General features: G+C 42.0%; 1 protein-coding gene across 4 annotated transcripts in view; it reads right to left on the reverse strand.

Annotated features, from left to right (window-relative positions):
- Positions 1-92: 92 nt before the first annotated feature.
- LOC139478873 (regulating synaptic membrane exocytosis protein 2-like) overlaps positions 93-13,060 on the reverse strand; it is a 115,706-nt gene continuing 102,738 nt past the window's right edge. For 3 of the 4 annotated variants that reach the window (XR_011654335.1, XR_011654333.1, XR_011654334.1), the window contains 5 exons: positions 12,735-12,829; positions 9,289-9,402; positions 8,690-8,832; positions 2,813-6,070; positions 93-1,000 (listed from right to left, as the gene is read on the reverse strand). Coding sequence is in view for 1 of the 4 variants with exons in the window: in XM_071261543.1 (XP_071117644.1) it covers positions 5,900-6,070; positions 8,690-8,832; positions 9,289-9,402; positions 12,735-12,829 (523 nt within the window). In the remaining 3 variants the exon portion in view is untranslated. Of the gene's footprint in view, positions 6,071-8,689; positions 8,833-9,288; positions 9,403-12,734; positions 12,830-13,060 lie in introns of all 4 variants that reach the window. The other variant, XM_071261543.1, reaches the window with a different exon arrangement.

Raw genomic sequence — 13,060 nt, forward strand, 5'->3', positions numbered from 1 at the left:
CTTGATCTGATAAGCGATGCTCTGATTGGTCAGATGAAAGGTTGTTCTGACATGACCTGTAATGGGATGTCCTCAGGTCTTTGTTTAGCCGTACCGAGAACTAAGATCGGATTTCAATGAGACTGAAGCACACCCGATTCTATCATATTACTACAGCAGTTAATATGCTGTGACACGAGACCTGGAAAGATCCAAATTAGTATAGATCTTCAGCAAACCATGCTTGTCGTTAGAGGCGACTAACGGAATTGGGTGGTCAGGCTTTCTGACTTTGTTCATGCATGTCATCATATCCCAATTGCATGGATCGATGCTCATGATATCAATCACTGGATTGTCTTGTGCAGACTCGATTATTTACAGATCGCCGTCATAGGTGGAATATTGCAGAGTGCGGCATTAAACAACAAACAAACATTATGGCATGACAGATTACTTGTAGTAATATTACAGAATCGGATGTTCTTTCACCTCTTTTGGGTGGCATATTATATTAGTGTATAAAATCATTCACAATGCCACACCAAATTAATTATTTGCTGTTGGGATTGTTTCCTTGTAGGATGGATATTGTCATGAATACAACTCAATTTTTTATAGGGATAATGAGATATGTCATTCTAATCAAATATACACTAATGACATTATGAGAATCAGTTTTGTTTATCATGAAAAGATAAAAGGTAAGATCTGTTTGTTAAATGACAACCATGTTAACTGTTTGAAGATTGAATAAATTGGACATTTTCCCTTGATGTGGCAATTCTGCAAACAAATATTCAATTTGCTGTGGCCTAAGAATTCTTGTGGCTGAATAACACTTTTGCAACACATATCATTGAGTGTGAACTCAACATAAGCAAAGGATGTTTGAAAATCAAATACAGTATTATTCCCATGTGGTGGCCTGGCTGTCCTAGTGCCCCATGAGACTCGGAGGAAGATGTTTGTGATGGCCAAAGGCTGCTCCACTCACAAATAGCTCACCTTTGTCAAATACCTGAAATATTAGGTTTGTTACATGAAATGTTTTGCTTCTCAGGTCTCAAGGGCCCCTAAACTTGCCACTATCCCAAAATGGGGGTAGGTCCTTTAGGGTATATTGAACCAAAAAAAACTGAGCACACAATATCATCAAAATGTCACCCAAAGTATTCATGTATCCTAGTTATGTAGTCCTGTATATGTAGTGCCAGGAAAACAGCATCAGATATATGCTAATTGTCAGTGTCAACAATTTATGCTGTTGGAAAAAATAAGACCGTTTACTTCAGCTTATTAAAGTACTTCATGCCAAGAAAACAAGGCAGGGGGACATAATTACCTGGTGCCACTACATTGCTGAAAACCCATAACGACACCATGTTTATCAAATGTCACCTTCCCGAGGCAAGAGCGCTCACTAGCCTATTTACCTAAGTCTTGTTTCCACCCTTGCCACATCAAGCCAACTTCACCGTCAGAAATGATTGGACATATCAGTTGTCCAATCAGAACGTTTCACAATATCAACATCCACGACTGGTTCATATTCTTACGAAAGTGATTTACAACTACATGTCATTGTTGTTTGTTTGTTGTTAATAGCCGCACTCAGCAATATTCCAGCTATATGACGGCGGTGTGTAAATAATCTAGTCTGGACTAGACAATCCAGTGATTGACGTCTTTGTTGACACGACTGGATACTGTCTAGTTCATCTCAGCGATTGCCTGTGTTTGTCTGTCAGGGATCAAATCGCGAATGTTTTCGTTATCTGCCGACTGGTTCGTCGTAGTTGCCATCGATGTGAAGCCATACATGATAAGGACAGCGATGTGATTGGATATCGCGTTTTCATTACAAGGGGCACAACTCGTGATATACGCGTGGTGGCGCCAGGGTCGAGCTAAGAAAAGCGGCCTTGATGTGGCAAGGGTGGACACGCTTGCCTCGGATAGATGATCAAATGTTCCCTTTTACACACGTTCTCTTATTTAATTCCCTCAGTATAAAATGCATGCGGAACAAGTTTACCCTCGGATGCAACCAAAACACGATTTCCCTCTAAAATGTCCCACAGTAATGCTCACATGTTCAAACTCTCAGTACCTTAACCCGTATCAATGATAAATGAAAGTAAAAAAATCAAAGTGTTTGATTGAATGGTCTTTGATTTTTCATTTATTTATTCGTATGAGGGCTGCATTTAAAAACATGATACAACCAAATGTGATTCGTAGAAAATAGCTTCATTATCAATGCGAACCGAGCGGCAATATTTGACACTCCAGACGCCAATAGGGATGATTGGTTTCCATCCTAATAGATTCGGATCATGTGGCAGTTAGTTAACTATCAATTTCCCCAGGGTTTGAGTCGTAACAGGCAGTTTGCAACATGATTAAAGGTGACATTTAAAATCGCTCGCTTTTAATGGCTCACACGGATCACAAAATATCACATAGCTCGTGCCTAGTGGCAATATCATTACAATAGCAGCCAGTTCAAATAGCAGGCAAGTAAAATCAAATGTTCAAACGCCTAGATTTCTAAAGTCGGAAACATGACGCAGATGTCCAAATTGCGATTACCGAAACGGGATTTGTGCGTGACCAGTTGAAACCTACCGAAACTCTGATGAAAAGTTTGCTTAAAGAGTTCTTAATAAAAAACAAAACAATTGCCAAGTGATGTTGACATGGTGATTGGTAATAATGGTAATGCAAACGATAAAAAAAAAATATATTGCGTTTAATTTAGAAATTAATACACAATACGTTTTTTATACGAACACACAATTTCGGAAATGCTTGTCAAAGAAATGCTTACTTTGACTCGATCAGCCCTCTAGAGTCCTCATTTGAAAGATGTATACATCAGGAATACCGACTTGCTAAACTGAGAAGATGGCATAAAGGGTATTGACCGATCTGCGATCTGCTTGTGTCCTTGGTTTCGAGGATAAGACGGATTATGTGTAACTATTGTGTGATCAGCCATTTCCACACGTCTGAAACATTCATTTGTTCTTGTCCACCGAGCCGAAGGTGACCGTTGAACTGGCGTCACGACAGACTTGCAATTGCATATGCATTTTGTGCCATAACCTGTAGCAACTTGTGTGTATCTTGCAGTGGGAGTAGTGGATTGTCCATCGGCAACAAAGCTGGCCAATTTGTGTCCAGTTTGTTTCATAGTTCTTGATGGCCACGTTAGTAGTGGTCCTTGGCAAGACGTGCAGATGGGATGGGTTGTACAAGACGTTATGTTGTGGTGAGACGTTGCCGGTTCAGCAATGTTCATTTGAGGTTTTCCGTAGTAGCGCCAAAATGTAATGTTAATACTGGAAGATAGACCACACTGGCAGCGATTACATGAAATACTCGGTACGGCAGAATTACTGAAGCTAAGGCAAGATCTGAGCCCTGAAACTGGCAGCATTGGCCTATTGTAGTTGTTTCGGCAGAATCACAGAATTAGGCCAGAATTTGATCCCTTAAAAGTCTTTAACGTGGTACATGTCCTCTATGCAATGTCAGTGGTATTTCGGTGCTACATTGATAATACTGGAAGATCGACACATTGGCACCATGTAGTATTTGGTACGACAGAATCACTGCTGACAGAGGCAAGATTGGAGGTTCCAACTTGGTGAACTGTCCATCTGCAATGTCAAGTAGTATTACGTTGCTTTATTGATAATACTGAAATAGAATCACTGGGCTATGGGACCTAGAAATTGAACCATCACTGCAGGTCAAAAGTACTAGTATATCCAGAGCCGCTTAGCCTTCGTCCTTGGTTGCATCGTCTTTTATGTCCGTCATTCTGCGTTATGTTGGCAATACATAGTCGTGAAGCTTCAGTTGTCTTTGACACGGGTGTATTACTATCTATTTAAGTACAATATGAAATGTTGATAATACACAGCCGTTGGTGCTTTGTCCATCTGCGTGGCTTCTAATTTGTGCTGTTGGTAACACAGTCGTTAAGCTTATATTGTCCTTGGCATGAATGCTTTACCACCTACTATCCCTTCTAACTAGAAAATACACACCCGTTCCGATAATGTCTTTGTGTGCATTGTCCATCTGTGTTGTATACAGCTAATGTACATTGCTATGTTGGTAAAAGACGTTGCAAAGCCTTGGCTTGACATGTGTGCATTATCAATCTGCGATGACAAGCAAGTAACGGGATATAATGCCACGGATGGCCAACAGGAGTAAGGTAAATGACACCGACAGATTGCTTTCAAACCAAGTTCCTCCGAGTCTCACATCTTTCTTTGATTAACTTGTTGGACATCCAAGGAAGACAGATGTGGTGTCTTTGCTCTGATCCGTGGGCATATTTCATTCGAAAACGTCCTGCGGTCATATCCTACTTGAGGGATGACGTCAAAACACTAAAGTATAATACACACTTCTTATAACACCATAAAGGCTGACTCAGGTCAGCATCTTTGGCATTGATATTCCTTATAAATAGGTTCCCAAATCTGTGGAAAAACAGAGGCTGTTTTATTTCACCGGGATTTAGATGCCTTGTCACCGATTTACCACTAACGTTCTTCCTAAAAGAACTCATTAATGTTCTTTGTATACATGTGCACCATATGAAAAAAGGCATTTTACATGGCCAAAACACTTTTACACATGGCAAACGAGCCACATGCATGTTCGGGCGCGGTTCATCAGCGAAGCCGACAATGTTGGGACTAAGTCCTCTTCAGACTACCCTTAAATCCTTGACATTGAAGACTTGGTTTAAGAGACTGCCCAGCACTAGACATACTAAACTTTCCCGGTCACAGATGAAGATCCATCTTTCGGACGTTCCCGTGTTCCAATACTGTTACATTGACTGCCCTGCAAAGGGATCGGTTCCACAAAGCGATCTTAGCTCTGGGATATCGCAAGTCTTTTATAATGTATGGGCGTTAAGATAGTCGATTGCTTTGCGAAATGTAGATAACACTTGTGTATCGCTATTGGGTGAATCAGATAGTCAACTTGCGACTTCACAAGATAGTAAAGTATAAAATAACTGATTCTAACACCTTATATGAAACTCTTTCGAGTTACCGTAAACATGGAGATTCAGTCTTGTAGTGTGCCATGGCAAAGCATGCGAACTCCTACTCTGAAGAGTGCAGAGGTTGGCATAGGGATGATGACGTTTCCCCCTTGGTTCATAGTTAAGTGATTAATGAAGATTCTCTTTGCTACGTTACGACTTTTGTCAACGGCATAGCTAGCCTAAAGCTGCTGCACTGACTGGTACGGAGAGTGAGCCATCGTTTTAATATAACCCAGTCTTTCAACATGTCTTCCCACACGTCTTCCTCAGAGGTACAGTGACTGTTCAGGAACCAACATCTCCGTAGTTCATACAGGGTTGAGATTTAGTGTTCACCCTAGATCTGAGACGGTGCCTCACCAGTGGGCAGAACTTAGGAACTGATCGCTGGAACTGATTGAGGACATCAAGTTATTCTCATATACCAAGTCAGGCATCCTAGCAACACATGGTTACACCAAATCAGGTTGGCCAGCAACAAATCTTGATCACTGACGTCATGGAACTATAATTCACTGAAGGAGGTCATGTTCTTGTTTAAACAAATTGGATAGTTAAGCAGAAACTCTTCCTCATTGACACAGTGACGTCCTGGAATCTTGGTTCGTGTCATTCATTGAAGCCATCTTGCTATTGTTATACCAACTCAGATGGCCCAGCAACAAGCTTCACTACTGACGCAGGGACGCCCTGGACATCTTGAACGATGTTGAACCTCGAAACACCAATTGATCCTCCGCGTCTTAGCAATACGGTGCCCTGGTATAAATTATTTTACTGGCCTGCCTATATATCCTGCCTAGAGTTGAGTGTTAGGTCAAGGCCAGCATGCCTTCACCAGTGATACAGAGAATCACTGGAGCCCAGGTCGGTGGCGTTCATAGTGAACATTTTGTACCAGCCCGTGGTGTGTCTGCTGAGGTCAAGGCTGTCCAGTCTGACGACAGTCTCCCCTAGGCACGATTTCTTCTTGTCAAACCCCTTTATTCTTTCCCAGACGTTAACCTGCAACATGGAGGGAAAAGTATACGAAAAGAAATATCGGATCATAGGTTTTCGGACATCATACGTTTTCGGACGGCCATGTTTATCGCGAATACTTCACACAGGCATTATAAATATTCAGATTATGGCCTGTTTTTGAGATAAAGTCGTCTTTTATAACCGAGTGAGATGTTTTAAGTTGTTCTCGTGATTAGCGAGAAAACTACGAATGTTTCTTAAACTTCCGAAAACGCATAACACGGGGATATATGAGGTATGTAGACCGGCTTACTGCTATGAGCACGCCTCCCGGCAAAAGCTATCAGAACTTTTGTCATCAATGACTGTGCTAATAGTAGCAAGCCTTGTTTCACCTGTCATCAAACAAAGAATGACAGTATATACATTGACATGGTGTGGCATGAGTCAGTGAATGTTTTAAGACTGCCGTCCGTCACATTCCAGCAATATTATGCACAAGAAAATATGCATATTTACAAATTTTCCTCTGGACCATCGGGCCCCAAATTCTAAATACAGAATCTTGAAAATATAGTCCTGACACTGGGTGAGAGAGTGAGTATGGTTTTACGCCGCTTTTAGCAATCTTCCAGCAATATCACGGCAGGGGACACTGACACGTTGTGTGACCATATATCCTGCAGCTGCTATTTTTAGCGTTACAAGCCCCTTTGCTCATACCGAAGGGGAAGTGATACATGGTACACGAATAAAAACAAAATATATCGAGGTAGGCTTTAATACATGCATATTTCTAAATATATTATAACTAACAAACAGCTTTCTAATAAAGCTGTCACGCTGATGCTTAAAATACGATCAGGTTGATTATCGGAATCCTAACAAATGTATACCGTCAGTGTGATTTTGCAAGCTCTGTAAATGAACACCATAGCCTATTCTTATACACGAGTAAAACTGTATATATGAAATATAATCTTGTATAAAACTGTGGCGTCAAATGGAAATAACATCAACCAACGTAAGTAGCCATGAGCAGCACGAAGCGTAGGCCGACATGGCCCCGGTGGGTGTTCAGATCCGCCATTCCCTTGAGGGGAACACGTGACTCACATAAAGTGTGCATAGTTAACAAACATCTAAGCAACTGACGAATCTCACAAAAAAAACTTCATGAAAAACAAAATTATTCACATTGAAATTGGAGGAGGCAGACGGTGAAGAAGTATTAGTGTCAGATTACAGATATGGTCGAAGGCTAATGGTATGGTCTACAGCTGGTGATAAAGGTTATTTTGGTCACGTTGGAGACCGTCCTTATTCATATTACAGTTAATGCGTGTCAGAAGGATATATGAATCCATTTAGAATGGATCAGATTGTGTTGGATTGTCATTATGGGCGATATAAGAGGCGTTGCATGCCATTGGTAGCTGAGTGAGTGGGTGAGTTGGGTTTAACGCCGATTTTAACAGTATTCCAGTTATATCACGGCGTGTCAGCTTAATGTTGGAGGAAAGCCCGAAGTGATGCAGGTCTCGGACGTTTACCACTTCGGTGAAACCCACGAGCACGGGTATGGTGCTGACAAACCTACAAACATAATCGGGGCGAACCGGGATTCGAACCCACAATCATAGGTTTCTGGCGTGCCCAAGGGACGCAACTCTGCACAGCGAATCGCGGCGCCTAGCAATTCAATTTTGTAGTTGTCTATTGTCTTGTTGCCTACGCTTATATCAAACAGATCAGACGGATTCACTGGTCTCTTATTTCTCGTTCAGATGGGTAAAGCAGTGGAATGGAATTGGCTTGGTCAGATACCTTGTTTTGATTTTGCCAATCCGAGAAGAAATTCTGACCCTTATGCAAAAAGAAACAGGAAGGTTGGAGTACAGTTGATACCCATGTGAATGCCTACTTCTTGCCTAAATGTCTTACCCCCAAATATCACGTAGATGTTATCAATGAGGGAGTCCAGCCTTTCATATAGTGTTTTGTCAGTAAACTTAGCAAACTTAAGATTTCCTTCATTTTGCACAAATTGTCTTGAACCTATGAATATAAAGATGTTACCATAACTATAGTCAGCACGTGTAGTGACAAATGCCCCTGGGAACAAAGAAGGAAGTTGTGCCACCAGTTTGTGGTGTGGTAAAAGCGCGCGATTTCATCACTTTTACTACTACTACTACTACTACTACTACTACTACTTAACTTTGTTGTTTAACGCCGCATTCCAGCTACATGACGGCGGTCTGTAGTAAGTGAATTGTGTTTCACGCCGCTTGTAACAGTATTCCAGTTATATCACGGCGTGTCAGCTTAATGTGGGAGGAAAGCCCGAAGTGATGCAGGTCTCAGACCTTTACCATTTCGGTGAAACCTACGAGCACGGGTATGGTGCTGACAAACCTAGACATATAATCAGGGCGAACCGGGATTCGAACCCACTATCATAGGTTTCTGGCGTGCCCAGTCTGGACCGGACAATCCAGTGATTGCCATCATGAGCATCGATACATGCATTTGGGATACTATGACATGCAAAGTATCGAAGAACAAAGTGAACGAGCCTGATCACCCGATTAGGCCAAGAATGGCATTTCCAACATGGATCTTCACTTCGTCCAATAGTACTACATCTTCACCACCCACCTTCATGTGTCTGCCATGCACATTACATGCCGAGTACTTGATCTGCTTCTTGAAGACTAGATCACCCCCTCCTTTCACAATCTGGGTCTTCTTCTTCTGAATGATCTTCTTCCCTTCTACAAGGTACGTCTTCACGTAGGTGTCTGGAGGGAGAGAGCGTCATAAGATGATCTTGTAATGTGTTTGTTTGTTGATTAACTCCGCACTCAGCATTGATCCAGCTACACGACGGAGGTCGGTACATGGCAACGGCAGGTCCGGGGTTCGACCCCCGCCTGCGTCATACCAAAAGAAGTTTCATAATACAGTTTCAACAACGTAAGGAGGAACCCAGTAAGCGTAATTTAGAGGACAGGTATGGCGCTTACACTAACGTATTGGCTCAGATATGTCCGTTTCCTTCACTGAAGATTCCCTGGCATCCTTATTGAGCGGATGTGGGGATTGAAAACCCCAGTCCTGACAAGATTGCATTTTCAGCTCCAGAAGCGGCTAGTCGTGGGTTCGAATCCCAACTACGCCTAGTTCATAACCATTGGTGCCTTAGCAACATCCTCCTTTCTGTGCGTTTAACTAATCAGTGTCAAGTTTGGACTCACCAGTTGGAACGGGATTTTCTGTCTTTATCATGTTTCGGGCACTAATGACATTGACTTCAAGCTGACCTTTCGACACTGCAAAGCCAAGGCCAATATCCCCACAGACAAGATTTTCTGCAACAAAAATCATGAATGTTTCTTCAATATCAAAGAGCTTAATGTTGCCATAGAGGCTTTCGTCCATCAGTCCATCAGATAATGTGATTGTCATTGGGTGTTCTGGATTGGACAAATAACATTGAATGGGAGCCGCTATGGAAACGCAGTGACATGCTGCCTTCCACAGCGCTCAACCTTTCCTGTCATTAGAGACCTCTGTATATTCAATTTGTTACTAAAGACAGGGACGAGCGTTAATAATAATAATAATAATAATAATAATAATAATATATGATGTATGTAAATAATTGATCAGAAATGAAAACAGTATTTTTTACTATATTTAGTAGATGTTCGTAATGTTTAAGTATAAAGTATAAATAAAAAAACCCGCCAACACCAGGGAATTATCAAAAGGCAAAATAGGGATGGAGAATATATAAATGGATCATTGGAAATAAGTTATGACAGCGAAGTATAACAAGTATTTGTCACAAACTGACGAAATGTCCCCCGCCTGTATATACACCATGTTCCAAATATGAAGACAATCCAGCGATTAGTTCTTGAGATGTCGCGGCAACAACGTTTTCCAACTCCAAAAGCAGATTTGCCTGCTGTGACCTTGAAAATGGGGTCAAGGTCACCAAAACCGACTGGTGTCTGCGGAGTCTGTATATACACCATAGTTCCAAATATGAAGAAAATCCAGTGTTTAGTTCTTGAGATGTCGCGGCAACACCGTTTTCCAACTCCAAAAGCAGATTTGCCTGCTGTTACCTTGAAAATGGGGTCAAGGTCACCAAAACCGACTGGTGTCTGCGGAGTCGGTATATACACCATAGTTCCAAATATGAAGACAATCCAGTGTTTAGTTCTTGAGATATCGCGGCAACAAACAGGTGGGACGTACGGACGGACGTACGGTCGTGAATACTATATCCCCGCTCTGCGCTTTCGCGCGGCGGGGGACAAAAATAATATAAAAAGGCCTTCCAAACACGGTCACGAACGTCCTGCTGAGAATTTGACCTGTCTCGAAATTGTCTTCAAAATACTTCTGTGTTTTGAGTACTACTAGATAATGAAATAAAATGATCCGATCATACAGTACATCACTCCACAACGAATGACATTATAACTCCGGTCAGTGCGCATTCCAATTGTTTAAGCACCTCACTGGAGAATACACACGGTAAAGTAGGTGACCCGTGAAGATTCCGGGGTAGAGTAGGTCTTCAGCAACCCATGCTTGCCGTACAAGGCGACTACGCTTGTTGTAAAAGGCGACCAACGGGATCGGTTGGTCAGGCTCGCTGACTTGGTTGATGCATGTCATCAATCCCAATTGCGTGGATTGATGCTCATGATATTAATCACTGGATTGTCAGGTCCAGACTCGATTATTTACAGACCGCCGTCATATATCTGGAATATTGCTGAGTGGGGCGTTAAACAACAAAACAACAAACCAACCAACCAACCCACAGTAGGTTCAGAGAATCCATATGCAGGTAAGGATACCCAAATGACAAAGCATACTGTCAAAGGGCACATTGTCGGCCATTTTAGCTTACAGGAGTTGTGGCAATGTGTTCGGGTACATTCTACGTGAACATTCATTTAAACACACCATACTTCACGGAAAACACTTCCACTCGATCGTGGCATTCCCTGCAATGGCGGGAACTGAATTTTGAAACGTAGGCCAATATCCGTGGTGTTTAAACACTTGACGAATGGGCTTCTTCATGTAGATAATCAGTCGTTTCAGCAGTCGTGGTCACATGTGTCTCGTCATGGTTCTCACATGTCACCAGGAGAGAATCACGATTAAATGTGTTCCCCGGAAATGTCATTTCGAGTGAATCACATTCAGTTCTCACATGAAACAAGGATCTCATAAGTATACTACTCAACATTTGCTAAGGATCATACCTTTAACTGAATATGAATATGTTGGTCCTCAGCAAATGTTGAGTAGTACATGTTAAAGCGCGCCTTTGGGAATTAAAGTGAACCAACAAGGACCTTTGATCCATCTTCGAACTTGGTAAATGTTATTCCAATATGAACTGTTCACAAAGTCATTTTTTGTCATGAGTTCAGTTGTTCAAAAGTATATTTATCAACTGCTACATAAATCAAAAACATCATAATGCATTTAGGTTTATAAAAAACCATAACGTCATAAGTGAGTGAGTGTTTGTTTGTTGTTTAACACCACATTCAGCAATATTCCAGCTATATGACGGCGGTCTGTAAATTATTGATATTATGAGCACCGATCTACGCAATCGGAATACGATGACATGTATCGACCAAGTCAGCGAGCCTTACCACCCCATCCCGTTTGTCGCATCTTACGACCTGTTACGGCACGCTTTGGTTGCTGAAGACCTATTCTGGCCCGGATCTTTTAGGGTCAAGTGAGTGAGCTGGTAAGGTTTTACGCCGATTTTAGGAATATTCCAGCAATATCACGGCGGGGAACACCAGAAATGGGCTTCACTCATTGCACCTATGTGGGGTATCGAACCCGGGTCTTCGGCGTGACGTGTGAACGCTTTAACCGCAGGGCATCCCCACCGCTCCATAACTTCTAAGTGAGCCCATCAGGCACTGGGAACTTATTTTCACGGTGTTGTTATGATATTAACACTGCAGTTGGCACTCTCATGCCTGGAACTCAGACATGATTCTCATGCATATACTGGCTCCCGTTACGTGATCAATGAGGTCTAGATTCTTCCTTTCTTTGTAATGATAATTTAACGGACGGGTGTGTCTTCACTTTCAATAATAAATTGCTTATCTGTCAGTGATGAAGTTGAAATACTATAAGATATTGATTTAAGTCTGCCTCGTCGCTGAGTACTGAGTACAGGTCTGAGTGATCGTCATCTCCCGCGGAAGTAGTTAATCAAGCACGACAGCTCACTCGTGCCGGGAGGAAATGCTAACATTATTGGCCAAATTAATAAAGATGGTATCTGAGTGATCGACTATTTATTTTCAGTATGTGAGTTATATATATTCCAGTTATATCACGGCGTGTCAGCTTAATGTGGGAGGAAAGCCCGAAGTGATGCAGGTCTCAGACGTTTACCATTTCGGTGAAACCCACGAGCACGGGTATGGTGCTGACAAACCTAGAAACATAATCGGGGCGAACCGGGATTGAAACCCACAATCATACTTTTCTGGCGTGCCCAAGGGACGCAACTCTGCACAGCGAATCGCGGAGCCTAAGACGACTAGGCCACCCGAGCCTCCAATTTATTTTTAAAGAAAATAAGGGGGTATATATATGAATAATAGGAAAATCTTAATATAATTAAACTCACCAGCAGATGGTTTGGGGGGCACCTGGCCCGGACCTAGTGACGATGTAATGTCATCCCCATCGGAGGCTGGCCGATCTGGCGTCAAAGGGAGGTCACTGGAGTGTTATAAGGGGATAAACAGATCAATATTTTCTTGTTGGCTATGCTTGGCTGTATTTCATTATTCAGTAATTACCAAACAAATATCTTCATTGTAGACTATTAAGGGGCGTTGATATCATATCCACTGACATCATAAACATTTCACCAATCACATAGTCTTAAAGATTATTACACATACAAATAAAGTGAAACCTATTTATCTCAAGTTTATTGAATCTGTATGG

This window comes from Haliotis cracherodii, unplaced genomic scaffold, assembly GCF_022045235.1.
Source record: "Haliotis cracherodii isolate W230 unplaced genomic scaffold, xgHalCrac1.p SCAF_4, whole genome shotgun sequence".
NCBI classification, from domain to species: domain Eukaryota; kingdom Metazoa; phylum Mollusca; class Gastropoda; order Lepetellida; family Haliotidae; genus Haliotis; species Haliotis cracherodii.